At 41.4% G+C, this 22,731-nt stretch overlaps 1 protein-coding gene across 1 annotated transcript; it reads right to left on the bottom strand.

Moving 5' to 3' along the window:
• Window positions 1-468: 468 nt before the first annotated feature.
• Window positions 469-1,318, bottom strand: LOC145112223 (protein FAR1-RELATED SEQUENCE 5-like). Its single transcript, XM_079048418.1, has 3 exons — window positions 908-1,318; window positions 681-833; window positions 469-624 (listed from the first exon to the last, which is right to left on the bottom strand). The coding sequence occupies exons 1-3, from the start codon at window positions 1,316-1,318 to the stop codon at window positions 469-471; spliced, it is 720 nt and encodes a 239-aa protein (XP_078904544.1).
• Window positions 1,319-22,731: the final 21,413 nt, after the last annotated feature.

Below are 22,731 nucleotides of genomic sequence, written 5' to 3'. Positions count from 1 at the left end.
TTTACTATTTAGAATATTACTTTATTTAAACATTCAAACAATCTTATCAACTACTTTATAACTCATATTTGAATCAAATCGTTTGCATAAAAAATATAAGGGTAAAATGATTCAATAAGAACTTAATACCTAGAGCATCATTTTATTTAAAACATCAAAGAAACTTATTATTCAGTATATAGTTCTTTAAAATATATCAAATAAATTTAATATCTATCAAACATTAGATGTCGCACCTTCTATTGCAAATTTATGACAATTATGTGCATCATGTTTTTCACTTGTGTCGTATTTTATGTATTTACCACATTTATGACATTTTCTCTCGTCCTTCTTTGCTTTGTCAGCAGCAATCTCCTTCTTCCCCTTCATTCTTTTCTTTGTTTTTCGAACACCTTTGTTATTGATTAATGTAGGAGGTAATATGGTTACTTTCTCCTTCTGTTCCATACCTTTTGTGTTTTTCATTTATTTTGCATTTGTTGTTTCATTGTCAACCTTTGTCATATTCCCATTCATTTTATCTCTGAACAAGATCAATTTGTCAAAATCATTCACCAGCCTATCAATGCAGAACTCCATTGCAAATTCTAATTCCCGAATAACATATTGAATTTCTTCTTTCTTTTCATTGTATGGATATTTGGTATTTTATAAGTATTCATGTATCATGGTATCACATCTTTTGTCCATCTTTTTGTCAAATATGCTTTTAGATAACTCTCCAAACTTTCCCTTCTTAAAACGTAGAAACAGTGTCTGCATAAAATTCCTGTCATTTCAAATTTGAAGCAAGAACAAAGAAGTTTTTGATCCGATTTAAAAAGTTTAACCTGTAAAAAAAAGTAGTAAATAGTCAATATAAGTTAATATAATATGTGTAATATAATTGTAATTTATAATGTACCTCAAATTGGTCATGATGTTTTGGATGTTTGTCTATATCTTTTATTGTGAATGTTTTTAATTCTTCTGATTCTTCTAATCTGATTAACATGCAACTAACCATTGATGCAACAATCTCTGATTGAATATCAAAGAAAACATTTCTTGTGAAGAATTCAGCTGCTTCAACTTCAAGTTTCAATCCAGTTTTAAAATCCGGTTTTGTGTATCTTGAATCATGATCATTTTTTCTTTGAATGCATCTTTGTCCTTCTAATGCAGTATCAAAATGAGTTGAAAATTCAATCAAATGCAAATCCGAGTTAGAGAGTAGCCCATAGAAATAATTTTCAGCTTCAGATCTTGATGTAGTCCTCATCAATCCAGAGAATGTGCATTCTTTGAAATAAGAAGGAATCCATAAATCTCTCATTTTTTACATCTCGTTAAACCAATTGTTTTCATTTAAGTGAAACTCATCCATTAAGTTTTTCCATATTGATTCAAAATCTTCTTTGAGTATTGTTTCATTCCAAATTAGATAGCTCAACTTTTTCAAAACATCTATTTTTGCCATATGACTTCCCAACTGCATATATATATATATATATATATATATATATATATATATATATATATATATATATATATATATATATATATATATATATATATATATATATATATATGTAATTAAAAAAACATTTATATTAAATTAAATAAAAAACATTTTATAATTTTATACTAACCTTGTCAGCAAATTTTTGTGATATGTGCCACATACACAATCTATGTCTTGCATCGTTGAATACAACTGGTACTGCATGTAAAATTGCAGCATCTTGATCTGTCACAATGACATTTGGATCTTTGAGAAATGCTTTTTTGAAAACATGTAGTAGCCATGAGTAAGATTCAATGCTTTCACTTGTAAGTAACACAGCTCCAAAAGTTATGCATCGTTTACGATTATCTATACCAGTAAATGGTACAAAAATCATCCTATATATGTAAAACAAAGAATTGACAAATTTATTTATTCAAATTTTTAGTAATGATGCAAATTATTTATTTAAATTTTTTAGTAATGATGCAAATTATTTATTTAACGTTTTAATATTATTAAACTAGTGATCCATTTATTTTTATATATAGAATTTTTAAAATATAATTATTATTGTTGATAGATTAATATTTCATAAAATTAATGATTCTAGATACAATTATTCAAAAATATAATTTAATGACTTAGATACTATGTATTTAAATTTGACCTAATTTAAGATAACTCATTATTATTGTTGATAGATTAATATTTCATAAAACTAATGATTCTAAATACAGTGATTCAAAAATATAATTTAATGACTTACATACTGCTTATTTAAATTTGATCTAATTTAAGATAATCATTAAATGATTCAATAAAAAAATTTATTAATATTCAAAATTTTCCTAAATGATTCTCTATTAATAATGATTATAAATATGATGATTCAAATTATAATTACATTAAAGATTTAATTGATTTTTGAAGCTTTTATTTTAAATTTTATATTCAAAAAATCGATTGATAAAAAAAATTTATAATTGAAAATAATGATCCACTATTCTAATATTTGTAAATTAAATAATTCGAAAATATAAGTAAATTATGGAGTCACTTACTTGTTTGTTCGGTAAGTTGCATCAAAACTGTCACACCCCCAAACCAGGATGGCAGAAATGTCTTGGGGTGGATGATTTATGAACAGTATCACAACATAATGTACAATAGTGATCAAAGCAAACACAACCATCATAAATATAATTGAAAATGTTACATTGTTTCCAAGTGTTGTATGTTTCAAAACCAATTACATTATGATAACAAAATGAATAGTACGACGTTGTAACATCCCATCCTAAAAAGCCTTGTGACTACCTGTTTAACGGTTTCCTGAGAATACAAGTAGTTTTGAAAAGTGTCAACAATTAAGTTGGTGAGTTCATAAGAGTTTTGTATGTGAAAAATATGGAACTCTTTCCTTGTAAAATGATAGTGTTTGTTCCCAGAAAATCCAATATTTACTTAAAAATGAGTTGTAGTCTTAAAAACCCTAAGACCAAAAAATGTATAAGTACTTCTATACTTAAAATAGTATTACGTAGTTTTATTCTTATATAAAACCATTTGAACGCATGTTACCCGTAAACTAAATGTATCTTTGATTTCCCATGTGAGTTATTACAACCATGCTAAAACCAAAGTTGGCATGCTGCGACGTTCTTCAGACGTCGGAATGTTAGACATTTGTCAGCCCAGACCTGCCGGTCTAGCTGTAGCTAGCAGCTTAGGTGCGGGATTGTCAGTCCCGTATAGATCTATACACAAGTATCACGCTCTCTTACCGAGATTCTGGTTATAATTCAGGACTTTAGTGTGTACTCTAGTAGGTACGGTGAAGACTTTGTCGCATATAATTGTTTCAACAAGTTTACGTTTTGTGTAAGAAAAACCCTTGTATGTGTAAATATAACTTTTCCATAGTATTAATATAGTGTATAATAATTATATACTTTTATATAATTATTCGTCTTGTCCCAAAATGTTATAATAGTGTTAATGACCCATATACTACACCTATTATAGTTAATTATAAATATTTCGTCGTACCTATATATACACGTGTATATAGGTTAACATGTTTAGATGTTCATAAATAACATATATTATACGGCTAACACAAGTATATGAACTTTTAGTATGATAAAGTCAGTTTTCTAGTTTTTTACTTTCTTTACGTCACCAAACGGTAAATATTGAATTATAAACTTTGTAAAATTTGTTATTACCTTTTTGTGACGTTTAAGTCAAGTTAACATTTTATGTTTAAAACAACATATTTTAGGTCAAATCTCACAAAAATGGTACCATAACCTGGTTATGACCATATTTGTTAGAAAACCCTAATTTTCACATGAAATGATAGATTTTTAGGTTTTCTTTTTGTAAAACCAAATCTTTGGTATTTATAACTAGTTTGATAACATATGTCCAAAATAACATATTTTGATTTATCTCCCACAAAAATGGTGTAATAACTTGGTTATAACCAAATTTGCTAGAAAAGTCATATTATGTCCATAAAACCATAGTTTTTTTTATGATTTTTTCTTAAGAACATATAGCATGTTTATACTTATTTTTCATAAATTTGTATTTTAAACAACATACCACACATAATTGTTTATAATACTAGGTAATAACATTATTTCATGTGGATAACATTTTTACACAACATGAAAGTAAAGCATATATAACAACTTGTACAACTATACAAGTTTACTTGTATTCTCCCCCTAAAACTTGGATAAAGATGAAAATGAGGGGTATGAACTCACCTTGAGTGTATTTATTGGTGGATAAAGAGGTGAAGATGAAAGATTTAAAGTTAAGAACACTTGAAGAACACTTGATGATTGGAAGATCCTATGGATATTAACACATATTAATGTGTGTAATTGTAACAAAACTAGTATATATATATATATATATATATATATATATATATATATATATATATATATATATAGAATCACTAGATTAGTAAGGAAAAACTTACCAAAAGATCAAGAACCAACTTATGAAAATTATCCTTGAGAGAGAAAGCTTGTTCTTGAGGAAGGAGATGAACAAAATTGAAGAAGATGGGATGGGGGGGGGGGTCGGTCGAATTAAAGAGAAGAGGGAGGGAGCGTGAAGGGGGGGGTAGGTATGGGGGGCATGGAGTGGTTTTCTTGAATTTAATATTCAAACTTGTCTCACTTAATTAAACAATAATACTTTAATAAAGGTGTAATAATCATATAAGACAAATGTGGTCTTATTAGTTTACTCTTATAAAAAAATGGATAATTTTTATAAATGTTGGTGTTTTTTATAAAAAGTGTGGTAAAAATGAGTATAATTACATAATTTGAATCATATAAATTCAAATTATTATAAAAATCATTATCATAAAAAATACTAGCACATTACACGAAAGTTAGGATGATTCCTAATTCTTTTTGTTAAAGTTTGAGTGTTTAAGTCGGGTAAAGATTTTATTGCATTTGGTGAGGAATTCACCAAAAATTTGAATATGTAACCTTTGTCATGAATTTTGTCATGTAGTATAAAGTTGATGAACTCAAGTACATTGTGTTATGAATATTATTTATACCTAAATAATATATAATTGAATTATCGAATTTTTACGTTACTAACCCTAATTAGGGTTCATATTCAATAACTGGTAACAACAGAGGTACTTTGTATTATAACTTGCCAATAGTACATTAGAAACATTAGGGAATATGTAACATCCATAAAATTCAAACCAATTTAAAACTTTTTCAACCATTTAAAAACCATTAATTATTACAAAGTGTTTTCAAAATAGTTTCATGTCAGAGTATCCCAGAAATCAAAATCATAAAATGTGAGGAGGTGCACGATCACGCCTTCGCCTTCCCGCGATCATCTGAAGTACCTGAAACAAAATAAACAACTGTAAGCCCGAAGCTTAGTGAGTTCCCCCAAAATACCAACACCATACAAACCATAACAATATCATACAAACAACATGCATACTGAGCCATCAGCTTGACTAGACCGCCTCACAGGGCCTACAACCTATCTGGACCGCTCCCGAGCCTTCGGCACGTCTGGACCGCCTCGCAGGGCTTGCAGACTATCCGGACCGCTTGTCGGGCCTTCGGCCGCCATGGGTATGTTGGCCTAGAGCACAAAGCAGGACCGCCTCAACCCACCCCCAATCACACAATCAACACATAAATATCATACACTAGCTAGCATGTACAGGTAATCATACAGATCTAACATATCACTAAGCCTAGCATCATCGTATATACCAGGATACCGATCTAACTAATCACTAAACATAGCATCACCCTATATCCATGATATAGATCTAACAGATCACTAACATATCATCATCCTATAACTAGGATACAATCATAAAGGGTCGGCCTTGGTGCCTTAGACCGTGTTGATATAGTGAGAAGAACTCACCTCGCACTTCCGATCACACAGACGATCCTTGACTACTGGCTGCCAGGACCCCGAACCGCCAACATCAAAACAACACCCCCATCAACAGCTGACTGCAGATCCGCTACCTCGCGTGCGCTAACAGACACCAAAATGACAATCCATCAACATCTAGCCACTAACTCACACTATGAATCCAATACATGGTAAAAGACCTTTTTACCCTTCCTCAAGCTTGGCCCAAATCCAAGACCCAACTAGATGACAAAAGTCCCAATATCAAAATAAGTCCTTAAGTCCAATTATAGCCCAATTTTCCAAATTGGGCCTAATGGTCTTCATTCAAGATGATCCAACAAGCTAAAAGCACAAACCATAAAATCCCAAACGGCCTAACGCGGTCCAATGCAAACCAAAACGAATCCAGATACAAAGGCTCAAATTACTTCAAGGCCCACACTTGGCCCAATTTTCCAAATTGGGCCCAAATACTTATTGGGCCTTTTTCCAAAGGTCCAGTCCTCTAATTAGCCCAAGCCACTCTAATCCAGAGAGTCCATTAGGGCCCAAGCATCAAGGCCCAAACATATGGCCCAATACCAGAAACCCAAAGCAAAGGAGCCCAAACAGTCGCGTACGCGGGGCGTACTCTGGAGGTACACTCAGTGTACACGAGACCTCGCATTGATCAAGATACGGGGATGCTGACCGAGTGCGCGGGCGTACTCCTCCCTACGCGGGGCGTACCCTTGCAGGTACAAAAACTTCCATAAGTGCTTAATGGATTAAGCACTTGAGCTCAAACTTCATATTCACCACTCAAATGTGCTCTAGAACCATAAAGTCCCAAACTTTAAGACTTTGAACGTCCAAAAAGGTCTTAATGCATGGTCTTAATCCATTAAGACCTCCTATAAAGAACAAGAGACCAAACTAGCTCAAGGGACTTCATTTTTATGCCTTAGGACCCATCCTAGGGTCTGAAAGGACAGCTTAACTCGACCAAAACAAAGCATGCACAAAAAGACACTATTTGGGATAAGAAGGATACCAAAAGCAACCCAAATGAGATCTAACCAATCTAAGCACAAAGGTAGGAACTTTTTACCTTCTGGAGCTTCCAAATGACATGAGGATCCCAGATCTACAAGCTTGCTTCATTTTCCAAACACCTTGATGCAACTTCTTCTTCTTCAACTACCCAAAACACTCACTTTTAGCTCATACACTCAAGAGAGAGGCTAGGGTTTGGGGAAAACGGCTCAAAGTTATGGAGGCTGGAAGGATTGAGGGTAATGACCTCGCAAGGACACTTATATACCTCCGAAACCCTAAATATTAGGGTTTTACTCTGGTACACGTACGCCCAGCGTACATATGTGTACGCGCAGCGTACTCACATGTATGCCCAGCGTACTACTCAAACTTCCAAAATCACCTTTTGCCACTAGGGCCTTCCTTTGCCAATTCTTTCCAAACCATGGGCCAAAATGACATAGTTCAAAGTCCAAGGGATGAATTTGAATTTACCTGAAAGATGGGGTGTTACAACTCTCCCCTACTTATTCGATTTCGTCCTCGAAATCAATCCTTACCATCCCCGGCAACCCGACATCCTGAGGGGCACATCCACAACCATGACGTACGAAGATCTTCTAAGGAAACTAAACTCAATAGAAAATTCCAATCCGAGGAAAAATGAACCCATAATCCCACGCAACATAATAACCTTACTTCACCCGAAATTCTATGATCTGGAACTTGGATTTGGTCTGACTTCTCGACAGACCGCCCATACTAACCATTGATAATTCCCTTCCCTATATTCCCTAAACGGACTACTCAACCCTGGGAACATGAGGTTCCTACCAGAAAATAAAACTACAGATCATACCCTGCTGCCGACAACTCTTTTCTAGACAAAAGAGATTCGATAATCCTTCTAGAGAAAATTAATTCTGATGGTAATATTTTCGAGGATATAATAAACAATGGGAGACAACTGGGAGATGAATCTTCTTGTGCCGACCGGTAATGCTCCCTTTAGCTTCCCGAACCAATATGTTCGTCACTGTTAGCTCATAAACTCAAACACCCATGACTGGCCCGACCAACCTCGGGTTGGAATACCAATATGTCGAATCCAATCAACCATCAGATTGATATTATTAGGGTTTGTTGGCCTACCGCCTCAACCCTACCGCTCCCCATGAGCCTCCATGCCCACGACTCACAGTCGGCCCGCATCGGGTATCTTGGCCTACTACATAGAGCAGGACCGCCTCAACCCAACCAAACACAATATGTCATCAACTAGACAATCAGGGTCAAGTACACACATAATACCGACCAATAGCAATCATACCGCTCCCTGTCGCCTACTGATTTCTCACAATATACCATCATGCAGGCGATTACCACGAAGCAACATGCTAAATACCAGGAGAAAGACCCAACTTGGTTCTAATTCCCGACCCGAGATTCAAGGATCTACCATTTCATCTCACCCAACATCTTCTGATTCGTCACAACCTCTCACTGATCCTGGATGCAAAGAATTTTCTCCCCGCCGCTGAGGCTACAGTCCCACATCTGATCCAGATGACGTACTAATACCTTAATAATCCTCAACTCTCTGCTATGTCATTACAACCACTGCTCCGATGAGCAAGATGATCAACCAAAAATTCTCGCATTACATCCACTCCTATCGACTCAGGCGTACCCCCACCTGAACAACCACTCGGGACATCATAAAGAGTTCTTATGCCTTGCGACTTCATAAGCACTTTCCAATTCTTGAAATCAGTGTCCCAACAGCAAATCGCGTACAACTAGGAAGATAATGCAGGTATCCCACGAAGGCTGCCTGATACCTGACTGATAGTCCCCACCAATCCGTCACGACTGAGAGTACCATAATTAGAATAATGAATAATCTTGTCCATTAGTCCCTTAGCCTTTTTCTGGAATACCCCTACCAGATCCTCAACATAGGTCCGGATTGCCTCCAAGCCCCACAGCATAAGTCTGGAATGCCATCCCCGGCCCTCGGCCCATGACTGGAATGCTCTCGACCTCATACTGACCTTGTCGAGCTTGGTTCCCAAGGACCTTTGTAGTGATTGCCGAAACCGTGAGGTAAACCTGCTATCTCTGTCAGAGATAATGGATATCGGCACACCATGTAATCATAAAATCTCCTTGATGTACGTCCTTGTTAGTTTCTCCATTTTGTATGTCTCCTTTAATGGTAGGAAGTGCGCGGATTTGGTTAACCTATAGACAATTACCCATATGGTGTCAAGTCCACCAGTTGTCTTGGGCAATTTAGTTATGAAGTCCATGGTTATCCGCTCCCACTTTCACTCGGGTATATCCGGTTGTTGTAGCAAACCCGAGGGCTTATGGTACTCTACTTTGACCTTGGCGCAAGTCAAACACTTGCCCACATAAGTAGCGATTTCCGCCTTCATGTTTGGCCACCAATATAGTTTCTTGAGGTCTAGATACATCTTGTCTGGCCCGTGATGAACGGAGTACTTGGTCTTGTGAGACTTGTTCATGATAATGTCTCTATACCCGCCAAATATCGGTGTCCAGATTCGATTCATGAGATAACGAGCTCCGTCACCCTTGACCTCAAGGTTTTTATCCATTCCTCACAAGGCTTCACTTGCGACATTCTCAGATTTCAAGGCTTAAAGTTGCGCCTCCTTGATCCGAGCGAACAGATGTGAATGGATAGTCATTGTCAATGATTTTACTCGGCGACCCGAGTACTCCTTTCGACTTAGGTGTAACATCCCAATTTTCAATACCAAAAATTTTGTTTTTAATTAAGTGACTTGTAAAACAATTTACTGAAAAACATCATTGATTCATATCATTTTATAAAAACATAGTCACGTGTCTCAAACTATATCATCAAAATAGTAATAATTTCAGAGTACAATCCCATGGATCTCATAATGTGGAAATCATATGTGTGCGATGCGCTGCTACTGTGCCGACTCCTTCCCCTTCGCTGAAGAGGTACCCGAAACAAAACTAAAAACTGTAAGCACAAAGCTTAGTGAGTTCCCCCATCATACCACATACCATACATAACACATACTGTCTAACATATCTGGGTACTGACTACCCCTTCGGTCTCTTTCAACCGGTATCTTGCCTAGCATATTAGGGTGCTAGCCTACCCCTTCGGTCCTGTCGACCGGTACCTAGCCTAGCATATCAGGGTGCTGGCCTACCCCTTCGGTCATGTCGACCGGTACCGGGGACTATTTTACCCCTACCTCTACCACATAGCATCCTAGTGCATGACATATAAATCATATACTGCCTAGCTTATTCGGGTGCTGGCATACCCCTTCGGCCCTATCGACCGGTATTAGGGTCTATCCTACCCTTTCTACCATTATCACATATCATCATAGCATACCAATACATGACATAACATACCAGATAATTATCACAAAGACGATCATCTAACAAACATCTTTTACTAGTGGGCCGACATTGTGGCCTTAGACCCACTTCTACTGGAAGGTAACTCACCTCAATGTCGTGAAGTGTTTGAACTGTCCTCGATGCTGGGATCAACTCCTCTAAAACTCCTACACATAAAAACCTTCCTTAGTTACCATTTCATACTCTTAACACTTTCAAGGGTCAACTCCATTCAAGTCAAAGTCCAGGTCAACACCCTGGTCAAAGTCAACTTTTGGTCAAAGTCAACATCTGGTTGACTCAACTCGCCGAGTTCCATAATCCACTAACATCCTGGAACCTCGCTTCCACTCGTCGAGTCTTTCAAGAACTCGTCGAGTTCCTCTTCATACGGGATCGGGACCTTTAGTCAATAACTCACTGAGTTCGCCCTTGAACTCGTCGAGTCCTTCTTCATGCAAGTTGGAACGTTAGTCCTTGACTCGCCGAGTCTTTCCTTGACTTGTCAAGTTCTTCTTCATGTACATTGGGAAATTGCCTTGAACTCGCCGAGTTCATCCTTGAACTCGTCGAGTTCTTCGATCTTCAAGTCTATACTCCAGTCCATCTTGTTGAGTCCTCTTCTGAACTCAACCAAATCGATCAGAAACAAAAAAGGTTGGGGAACCATAACCCGACTCGCCAAGTCCTATGAGCGACTCGACGAGTCCCCCAAGTTCCAAGTCTACCAAGTCGATTTCAATCGAGCTTAATGCATCCAGAACATAGATCTGGCCTCCTAGGGTCCATATTACACATAAAGTTACAAACTTTACGTGCATGCAAGGCATCATGAGCCAAAAACACCATTTCCAAGTATAAAAAGAGGTCTACAAGACGCATGGGGCTCCCATGGCCATAAAGTTGGCACCTTTATGCCATGGGAACCATTAAAGGTTCAAGATCTAAAGTACAACTCCATGGATACTTATAATCCCGAATATGGATTCACTAAGACCTAGAAAAGGTAGAAAATAGCCCTTAATGGAGATCTAAGAAATGAATATTCAAGGTATCAGCTTTATACCTCAAATGAGCTGGAAATGTGCCAAAACCTCTGGATCTTCTTGTTTTCTCTTGATCTCCCAAGCTTCCTTCTTCTTCTCAAGCTTCAAATACACACAAATGGCACAAAAAGCTCAAGAACACTCAATATTCGATTAGGGTTTCGTGAAGAGAGTCTGAGGGTGATGGAGGCTGGAGTGGAGACCCTATAAGTTGTTTAAATAGGGTGCAAACCCTAAATTTTAGGGTTTCATCCAGACATGCCTACTCGTCGAGTCGGGGCTTCTGACTCGGCGAGTAGACTTTTCCACCCGCGTCCAATCACTCGCACCTACTCGACGAGTTGGGCCTCCAACTCGTCGAGTCCCTGTGTAAATAAGCAAAAACTTGTAATAAAAGTACGTACCAGGAACCGGCGTTACAAATCTCCCCCACTTATTTTAGACTTCGTCCTCGAAGTCTACTGCTACATCTGGAAAGAGCTCAGGGTAGTGCTCCCTCATCTCGTCCTCCGACTCCCAAGTCCATTATGAGCCCTTGTGGTGCTGCCATTGCACCTTCACCAGCTCGACCCTCTGGTTCCTCAGATCCTTTGACTTCCTATTGAGGATAGCTACTGGTCGCTCAATGTAGTTCAGGATATCATCCACCTGAATATCCTCTAGAGGCACCACTGCAGAGTCGTCTACCAGGCACTTCCGCAGCTGGGAGACGTGAAAGGTACTATGAATCTGGCTAAGCTCGGCTGGCAGATCCAACCTAGACGCCACCTTGCCCACCCAGGCTGCAACCCTGAAAGGACCGATGTACCTGGGGCCTAACTTGCCCCGCTTCCTGAACCGGATGACACCTTTCCAAGGTGACACCTTCAGGAGAACCATATCCCTGACCTAAAACTCCAGGTCCGAACGGTGCTTGTCGGCATAACTTTTCTGCCGACTCTGAGCAGTATGGAGCCTGCTCCGGACCTGTTGGATCCTCTCTGTCGTCTTGAGTACCACTTCGGTACTCCCCATGACTCTTTGCCCAACCTCACCCAAGCAAATCGGGGTCCTGCACTTTTTCCCGTACAACATCTCGAAGGGAGGACGGTCGATGCTCGCGTGGTAGCTATTATTGTAGGAAAACTCCGCCAAGGGAAGGTAGGTATCCCAGCTACCACCAAAGTCTAGAACACATACCCGCAGCATATCCTCCAAAGTCTGGATGGTCCGCTCGCTCTGACCATCCGTCTGCGGGTGAATTGCGGTGCTAAAGTGCAGACGAGTACCCAACTCGTCGTGAAACTTCTTCCAAAATCTGGAAGTGAACCGTACGTCTCTGTCAGAAATCACGGAGACTGGCACTCTGTGTCGAGCTACTACCTCTCGGATGTAGATATCGGCCAGCTTCTCAGCCGAGATGCTCTCCTGGATCGGTATGAAATGAGCACTCTTGGTCAACCTATCCACAATGACCCAAATCGAATCCACCCCTCGTGCGGGCCTGTGAAGCTTTGTGATGAAATCCATAGTAATATCTTCCCATTTCCACATAGGGATATCCAACGGCTGCGTCTTGCTGTGAGGCCTCTGGTGCTCGGCCTTGACCTTCCTGCAGGTCAGGAATCTCTCGACGTACCAGGCTACATCCTGCTTCATGCAGAGCCACCAGTAATCAGGACGAAGATCTCTGTACATCTTCGTCGCCCCGGGATGAATCGAGAATCTGGATGTGTGCGCCTCCTTCATCAAAACCTGGCACACCCCTCCATGATATGGAACCCACACCCTACGGTGCAGTGTCAACAACCCACGGCTATCGTAGTCGAAGGAGGAAACATGTCCCACAATACGCTCGCTCTTCCGATGTTCCTCCTTCATAGCCTCCTGCTGGGCCTCTCGGATCTGCTCCACAAGCGGAGTCACCACTTCCATCCGCAAGCAAATGTCTCTGATCGGGGCTGCCTTACGGCTAAGAGCATCGGCCACGACATGGGCATTCCCCGGGTGGTAGAGGATCTCACAATCGTAATCCTTCACCACATCTAGCCACCGACGCTGCCTCATGTTCAGATTCAGCTGGTCCATGAGGTACCTCAGACTCTTATAATCTGTGTAAATGGTACAACGGACCCCATAGAGGTAATGTCGTCATATATTGAGGGCGAAGACGACCGCCCCCAACTCCAAATCATGCGTCGGGTAGTTTGCCTCGTGAGGCTTCAGCTGCCTCGAGGCGTAGGCGATGACGTGGCCTCTCTGCATCAGTACTTCGCCCGAAACTGAAATGGACGCATTGCAGTATACTACGAAATCCTCCACACCCTCTAGCAGGGCGAGGATCGGCGCCTCACATAGTCTCTGCCTCAATGTCTCAAACGCTGCCTGCTGCTCAGGCCCCCAACGAAATACAACGACTTTCTTCGTCAGCCGGGTCAAGGGTACGACTATCTTGGAGGAATCCTGAATAAATCACCGGTAATAGCCTGCCGATCCCAGGAAACTCCAAATCTCAGATGGAGACTTCGGAATCTCCCATCTCATCACGGCCTCTACTTTGGCCGGGTCAAACAAAATACCGTTCTGGTTGACAAGGTGCCCAAGAAACTGCACCTCGCGCAACCAGAACTCGCACTTGGAGAACTTGGCGTACAAGCTCTCCCTCCTCAAAGTATCCAACACCTCCCACAAGTGCTCCTCATGCTACTCCTGCGTCTTGGAGTAAACCAAGATGTCATCGATGAAAACTATCACAGACCAATCCAACATCGGTCTACATACGCGGTTCATGAGGTCCATGAACGCGGAAGGAGCATTGGTGAGCCCGAAGAGCATCACCACGAACTCGTAGTGGCCATAGCGAGTCCGAAAAGCAGTCTTCTGTACATCTTCATCCCTGACCCTCATCTGATGGTAGCCTGAATGCAAATCTATCTTGGAAAACTAAGATGCTCCCTGTAGCTGGTCGAATAGATCATCAATCCTCGGGAGTGGGTAACGGTTCTTCACCGTTACTTTGTTCAGCTCCCGGTAATCTATACACATCCGATGCGACTCGTCCTTCTTCTTCACAAACAGAATCGGGGCTACCCAGGGTGAACTGCTCGGTCTGATGAATCCCTTGTCTAACAGCTCCTGCAGTTGTGTACACAACTCCTGCATCTCGGGAGGAGCGAACCGATACGGTACCTTGGCTATCAGAGCCGCACCAGGGACCAGGTCGATCCTAAACTCCACCTGTCTCTCCGGAGGTATCCCAGGAAAATCCTCCGGAAACACATTTGGGTACTCTCGCACCACTGGCACATCACTCACAGTCGCCTTACCCTCCTCCCGGGTATCCATGACGTAGGCGACATATCCGGTGTAACCCTGCTGAAGGTAGCGCCTAGTCCTCGATGCTGAGAACAAAGCTGGTCCACGCTGTGGCCTCTCGCCCTGAATCACCAGCTCTCCCCCACTTGGGGTCCTGACACGTACCAGCTGCTGCGCGCAGTCTATCACTGCCCCATTAGGGCTCAACCAATCTATGCCGATGATAACCTTGTTCCCTCGCAAAGGTATGGGAACCAAATCCACCAGGTAGCGCTCCTCGAACAGCCTCAAAACACAATCTCTGAAAACCTCTGATGCTCGTACTGATCGGTCATCAGCAATCTCGACGTCTAAAGGGCAATCCAACATGCCCGAAGACTTAGTGAACCTCTTGCTAAGCGCAAGAGAGACAAATGATCAGGTAGCACCTGAATCGAACAACACCTGAACTGGGATGCCGTTCACATGGAACGATCATAAGTATAACACATAAATACAGCACATAAATATCATGATTGACATGAAATAAGAGTTAGGAGAAGAAAACATACCCGTCACCACATCAGGTGCGGCACGCGCCTCCTCAGCGGTCAGCTGGAAGGCTCGACTCCTCACCACCGGAGTATCTGTCTTGCCCTGTCGGGCATCCGTAATCCGCAGGGTCGCTGGAGCTGGCGCTGCTGCTGTCAATCTCGGGCAGTTGGCCTTTTTATGGCCCTTCTGATTGCAATGAAAGCAAATCAGGTCTGATGTCTGAAATGTGGGGGTAGGGGCAGTACAATCTCTACTGAAGTGCCCAATCTTGCCGCACTTATCACAACCCGATGATCCCAGTCTACAAACCCCCTCGTGAGTCTTGCCGCATTTCCCACAGCGACTCCGGCCCTGCTGGCCCTTCGACCTAGTTTCGGATCCCTTGGGTTTCTTCCCCGAAACCCCAGCAACCTGCCCAGTCTCCGCCTTCCTCTTCCGGATGTGCTCGATATCAATCTCCCTCTCTCTCGCCCTGGCTATCATGTCCTCCAAAGTCGGACATGCTGAGTAGCTGACATGTTTCCTGATGTCAACTCTCAGCATATCATAGTACCGGGTCTTCCTCATCTCCTCATCCCTCGTGTACCGAGGCACCAGTAAGGCCCTCTCCCTGAACTTGGCGGTAATCTCTGCCACTGACTCTGTCGTCTGCCTCATGTCAAGAAACTCCCTGGCCAGCTGCTGAATCTCCACAACTGGCGTAAACTCCGCCCTAAACCTGGTCACAAAGTCTGACCAAGTCATAGCCTCAACGGCTGGGGCTCCTAACGAATCACTGACCACCTCCCACCAATCTCGATCTCGGTCTCTCAAGCACCCTGCAGCATACCGGACCTTCGACCCCTCAGGGCAGAAGCTCGTCAACTATGCAGAATCGATGTCTACAATCCACTTCCTGGAAACAATGGGGTCCTTCACCTCGTGGAAGTCTGGCGCACCACATCCCCTGAAGTCCTTGAAGGAGAGTGTGCGTGTCCCTGACTGAGTGGCATCCATGTCACTACGAAATGCCCTGAGGCGATCCTCCATCAGCTCGATAATCCCTTCCTTGATCGACCCAAAAATCACTAGGGTCGACTCAAGGATTCCCCTCGTGATCTCAGAAGCAATGAACTCACATAGCCCCTCATCAACTGGCTCGACACCTGATCCTGAACCTGATCTTGACCTCGAACCTCCCCATTCGTGTCGCGTAATCATCACCATTCTGAAACAAAACACATAATCGTCAGGGTCATATATAACCTCATGAGGTCTTACACACTACAAGTTCCCTGGTTCTATCTCGGCCCTCCTTGACTCGAGTACGGATCCTCTGCTTTTAGTAGTACGGGCCCATACTACCTTCCACATCTATCCGTACTTTCCTCAAGGATTGCTTTGACTTTACCAAGTCCCTTTCACTACTACTGCTCGTTGCACCAATCTCATCCTAGGTTTACCCAAGGGTAATTCTCTGACCTACTCTCCACCATCAGCTGCATAAGGAATTCCTGCCACCCTTACCTAACTAGCTTGTGAATACCATTACATATCACTAAGACTAGATAATTCTTCGAATGGGAGGTCCTACCCTACAATGGTTGGACTCAAACAAGAGCTGCGCAATAGGGCAAGACCTAACCTTCTGGAATTATTTAGTCCTCGCAATATGTAACTTAACGTATCCTCTTACTAGTTAGCTAAAGATAACTAGAACTCCTAAAAGCACAAAGCAAGCAGCATTCGAGCATTGAGTAACCATACCAAACATATCCTATTCAGGCCATCATATTACTGACTAATCAATTCTAGCATGTAACTCAATAAGCACATATAGCAGGAACATAAGGCATCTTCCTAGCTCTTTAGCCCTAATCTAGCATGCAGTTCTTATACAAAGACAACAGACATATAAGGCATCATTCCTAGATCCTTAGCCCTAATCTAGCATGCAATCTTTATAATCATATCACATCATAACATAACATGTGTGGGTATCTTGGGGAAAACTTACTTGAGCTCGGTCGGTTGCACGCATCACACACCTTGTTCATTCTCAAAACCTTTTTATTTATTTATTTTATTTTATTTTTTTTAATTTTATAAAATTATTTTCTTGTAAAAATCTCTTAAACCTTCTATTTGAGTCCAGACACGCCCGAAGGTGCGTCCGAATCCCTCAAACCAAGGCTCTGATACCAACTTGTAACATCCCAATTTTCAAGACCAAAAATTTTGTTTTTAATTAAGTGACTTGTAAAACAATTTACTGAAAAACATCATTGATTCATATCATTTTATAAAAACATAGTCACGTGTCTCAAACTATATCATTAAAATAGTAATAATGTCATAGTACAATCCCATGGATCTCAAAATGCGGAAATCATATGTGTGCGATGCACTTCTACCGTGACGGCTCCTTCCCCTTCGCTGAAGAGGTACCTTGCCTAGCATATCAGGGTGCTGGCCTACCCCTTCGATCTCTTTCAACCGGTATCTTGCCTAGCATATCAGGGTGCTGGCCTACCCCTTCGGTCCTGTCGACCGGTACCTAGCCAAGCATATCAGGGTGTTGGCCTACCCCTTCGGTCCTGTCGACCGGTACCGGGGACTATTTCACCCCTACCTCTACCACATATCATCCTAGTGCATGACATATAAATCATATACTGCCTAGCTTATTCGGGTGCTGCATACCCCTTCGTCTTTATCGACCGGTATTAGGGTCTATCCTACCCTTTCTACCATTATCACATATCATCATAGCATACCAATACATAACATAACATACCAGATAATTATCATAAAGACAATCATCTAACAAACATCTCCTACTAGTGGGCCGGCATTGTGGCCTTAGACCCACTTCTACTGGAAGGTAACTCACCTCAATGTCGTGAAGTGTTTGAACTATCCTCAATGTTGGGATCAACTCCTCTAAAACTCCTACACATAACAACCTTCCTTAGTTACCATTTCATACTCTTAACCCTTTCAAGGGTCAAATCCAGTCAAGTCAAAGTCCAGGTCAACACCCTGGTCAAAGTCAACTTTTGGTCAAATTCAACATCTGGTTGACTCAACTCGCCGAGTTGGTCCACCAGCTCGTCGAGTTCCATAATCCATTAACATCCTGGAACCTCGCTTCCACTCGTCGAGTCTTTCAAGAACTCGCCGAGTTCCTCTTCATACGGGATCGGAACCTTTAGTCAATGACTCGTCGAGTTCGCCATTGAACTCGTCGAGTCCTTCTTCATGCAAGTTAGAACGTTAGTCCTTGACTCGTCGAGTCTTTCCTTGACTCACCGAGTTCTTCTTCATGTACATTGGGACATTGTCTTGAACTCGCTGAGTTCATCCTTGAACTCGTCGAGTTCTTCGATCTTCAAGCCCATACTCCAGTCCATCTTGTTAAGTCCTCTTCTAAACTCAACCAGATCGATCAGAAACAGAAAAGGTTGGGGAACCATAACCCGACTCGCCGAGTCCTATGAGCGACTCGTCGAGTCCCCCACGGTCCAAGTCTACCAATTCAATTTTAATCGGGCTTAATGCATCCAGAATATAGATCTGGCCTCCTAGGGTCCATATTACACATAAAGTTACAAACTTTACGTGCATGCAAGGCATCATGAGCCAAAAACACCATTTCCAAGTCTAAAAAGAGGTCTACAAGATGCATGGGGCTCCCATGGCCATAAAGTTGGCACCTTTATGCCATGGGAACCCTTAAAGGTTCAAGATCTGAAGTACAACTCCATGGATACTTATAATCCCGAATATAGCTTCACTAAGACCTAGAAAAGATAGAAAATAACCCTAAATGGAGATCTAAGAAATGAGTAGTCAAGGTATCAGCTTTATACCTCAAATGAGTTGGAAATGTGCCAAAACCTCTGGATCTTCTTGTTTTCTCTTGATCTCCCAAGCTTCCTTCTTCTTCTCAAGCTTCAAATACACACAAATGGCACAAAATGCTCAAGAACACTCAATATTCGATTAGGGTTTCGTGAAGTGAGTCTTAGGGTGATGGAGGCTGGAATGGAGACCCTATAAGTTGTTTAAATAGGGTGCAAACCTTAAATATTAGGGTTTCATCCAGACAGGCCTACTCGTCGAGTCGGAGCTTCCGACTCGGCGAGTAGACTTTTCCACCCGCGTCCAATCACTCGCACCTACTCGACGAGTTGGGCCTCTAACTCGTCGAGTCCCTGTGTAAATAAGCAAAAACTTGTAATAAAAATACGTACCGGGAACCGGGCGTTACATTAGGGCATCTGCTAGCACGTTGGCCTTGCCCGGATGATAATGAATTTCGCATTCGTAATCATTTAGTAACTCTACCCATCGTCGTTGTCTCATATTTATCTCTTTTTGATTGAGGATGTGCTGGAGACTCTTATGGTCAGTGAAGATCGTACACTTTGTACCATAAAGGCAGTGTCTCCAGATCTTTAAGGCAAACACTACTGCCCCTAATTCAAGGTCGTGTATGGTGTAGTTGACCTCGTGAGTCTTAATTTGTCTTGAGGCGTAGGCAATAACCCTTCCCCATTGCATGAGTACGCAACCTAGACCCTGCTTGGATGCATCGCAGTAGACCATAAAGTCTTCCGTTCCTTCTGGAAGGGACAAGATCGGAGCACTGCATAAAGCTTGCTTTAGCGTCTGGAAGGCAGTTTCTTATTTATTCTCCTAGTTGAAGGTCACTCATTTATGGGTCAGGGCAGTAAGTGGCTTGCGATGTTGGAAAAGTTTTGTATGAACCTTCGGTAGTAGCCAGAAAGGCCCAAAAAATGATGGATTTATGTTGGTGTCTTCGGCGCTTCCCAGTTTTCAATTGCCTTGACTTTGGAGGGATCCACATGTATCCCTTCCTTGCTGACCACGTGTCCCAAGAATTCCACCTTTTGAATCAAAAATTCACATTTTGAAAACTTTGCATACCGTTTCTCTGCCGTTAGCGTGTAACGCCCGCAGATTTGGAAGATTATTTATAATAAATAAACTTAACTAAGTTATATTATATGTCACAAGGGTTCCGTACATATAAAGAACGCTGAAATCCGAGTTATAACGAAGAAGTTATGACCTGTCGAAGTTTTCGGCAAAACCGACACGACACCGGGAATCGTAAAAAGTGAGTTTACGATAAATTACTTTTTAGCCTTAGTGATTTAAACAAAATTTGTAGAGTACGTCTCCACATACGCGTGGATATAAAGAACGACAAAAACGGAGCTCGTATGCAAAATTTATGATCTTCCGAAGATGTAGCTGTCTGAGGACATGACACGTGGTAGAAACCCTAGCCGCCTTAAGTCCACGACGTGAAACTAGTCAAGGACACTAATCAAGGCTAGAAAATACGTGCTAAGGCTACGAGATGACTCATGGAACTCCACGACGTGAACTTAGGTATTTCACGACGTGGAGATGTCATCCGAACACCTTTCGAAGCTTGAACGCAGATGGCAAGCCTACGAAGTGATTCAGCCATGCGCCACGACGTGAACATGTCATGTCCATGGTGTGAAATTGCCCAGAACACCATATAAATAGCAAGTTCGACCCTTTCATACCTTACACCAAACCTTCTTTCCTCTCTCTCGTTTGATGAAGGCGTTCCGCGTTCCGAGCCCGACGATCACGAACCGCTGACCGTTTCTAGTTAGATTCTATCAAATCACGCTACTAATGTGAGTGCATAGTTACTTTCATATTACACATAGATATGAATATTTAATATAAATTACGTGTTATGTGTGCATATTATCTGTGTTCCTGATATCTATGCTAGATGAACGATTTATACATGTTTACGTGATTTAAACTGTATACGTATTTTTGTAGTTATAAATATATATTGGGTAGCGACGGGTGATGAGAGATACGTGATGATAGAAAGTTGATGAGAGATAGGTGATGATAAATAGGTGATGTGAGACTAGAGGAGATACCATAACCAAGACCGGTGATGTGGTGATGTAGTCATCTACCAGAGTATAGATGGCGACCATGGACTATACTAGACAGTCATGTGGAAACACCAACAAGCTCATAACCTGTAGGTGATGAATTACGAGTTCAGGCGATGTTGTAACTACGTATTCATGCGATTATACTCTAACCCCTACTATGAATTACGAGTTCAGGCGATGTTGTAACTAAGTATTCATGCGATGATACCCTAACCCTTACTGGACACGTATTGAGGGAATAATCCCCGAATCAGTACTGTATATGCGATGTAGGCGATGATCCTTAGGAAAATTCCTTAGGAACAAACATATAAGGGAATGCGATGTAAGGAGATGAGAGGTAAATACAATATAGGAGATGACCCTTAAGATAAATCTTTAGGGAAGATTAAATGAAGATAATGGGGATGGGTAATTGGGTTAATTGTTTGATGATTAAACATAATAATTATATTATTGTGGGTTGAAAACCCTATGTACTCACCAGGTTTCCCCACCTGACCCACTCAGTTTATTTGTATCACAAGTGTCGAGACGAAGCTACATTACACTGAGAGATTAAAGGAGATATAAATCACTAGTGTAAATGAATGTAAGGTCTGTTTATGCTTATGTTTCTGTATTGACGATGACATCCCAAAGTTTTAATATAAACAAAACACATTTCTTCGGAAATGCTTTAATAATATATTTATCATGTTTTCTGGGAACAAATTCCGCAATATTATTTTTACTCTGATTTTTAAATAAGCATAAATAAAATTTTTAAAATGACCGTGAATTTGGGAATGTCACATAGCGTCTCCAAGAATTGTCGCAGATGTTGACTATGCTCTTCCTTACTTCGTGAATAGATTAGTATGTCATTAATTAACACTATCATGAATTTATCTACGTAAGGTCGGCATACGTGGTTCATTAGATCCATGAACACCGCGGGCGAATTAGTCAGTCCAAAGGGCATCACAACGAACTCGTAGTGGCCATAACGAGTTCTAAACGCCGTCTTAGGAATATCTTCCTCCTGGACTCTGAGCTGATAGTACCCAACCTTAGATCGATTTTTAAGAAGTAGCTCGATCCTTGAATTTGGTCGAATGGATCGTCAATTCGGGGTAGGGGATATCGATTCTTGATGGTGAGTTTGTTCAACTCCCGATAGTTAATGCACATACAGAATGATCCGTCTTTCTTCTTTACGAATAGGACTGGTGCTCCCCAAGGTGAGAAGCTTGGTCTGATGAATCCTTTACTTAGCAGTTCGTTCAGTTGACTGGACAATTCCTGCAATTCTGTCGGGGCTAAACGATATGGTGATTTGGCTATGGGGGTGGCTCTAGAAATCAAGTCGATTCTGAACTCGACTTGTCGCACGGGTGGTACTCCCGGAAAGTCTTCTGGGAATACGTCGGGAAAATTGCAGACTTCTGGAATATCCTTGATGTCCTTCACTTCTCTCTTCTCATCAACAACGTGGGCTAGGAATGTGTGGTACTTCTTGTGCAGGTACTTTTGAGCC

The sequence above is a fragment of the Lactuca virosa genome, chromosome 1 (assembly GCF_052849685.1).
Source record: "Lactuca virosa cultivar CGN04683 chromosome 1, Lactuca_virosa_CGN04683_v6, whole genome shotgun sequence".
Lineage (NCBI taxonomy): Eukaryota > Viridiplantae > Streptophyta > Magnoliopsida > Asterales > Asteraceae > Lactuca > Lactuca virosa.
The sequence above is the reverse complement of the archived record's forward strand: the minus strand, read 5'-3'. Positions and strand labels throughout refer to the sequence as shown.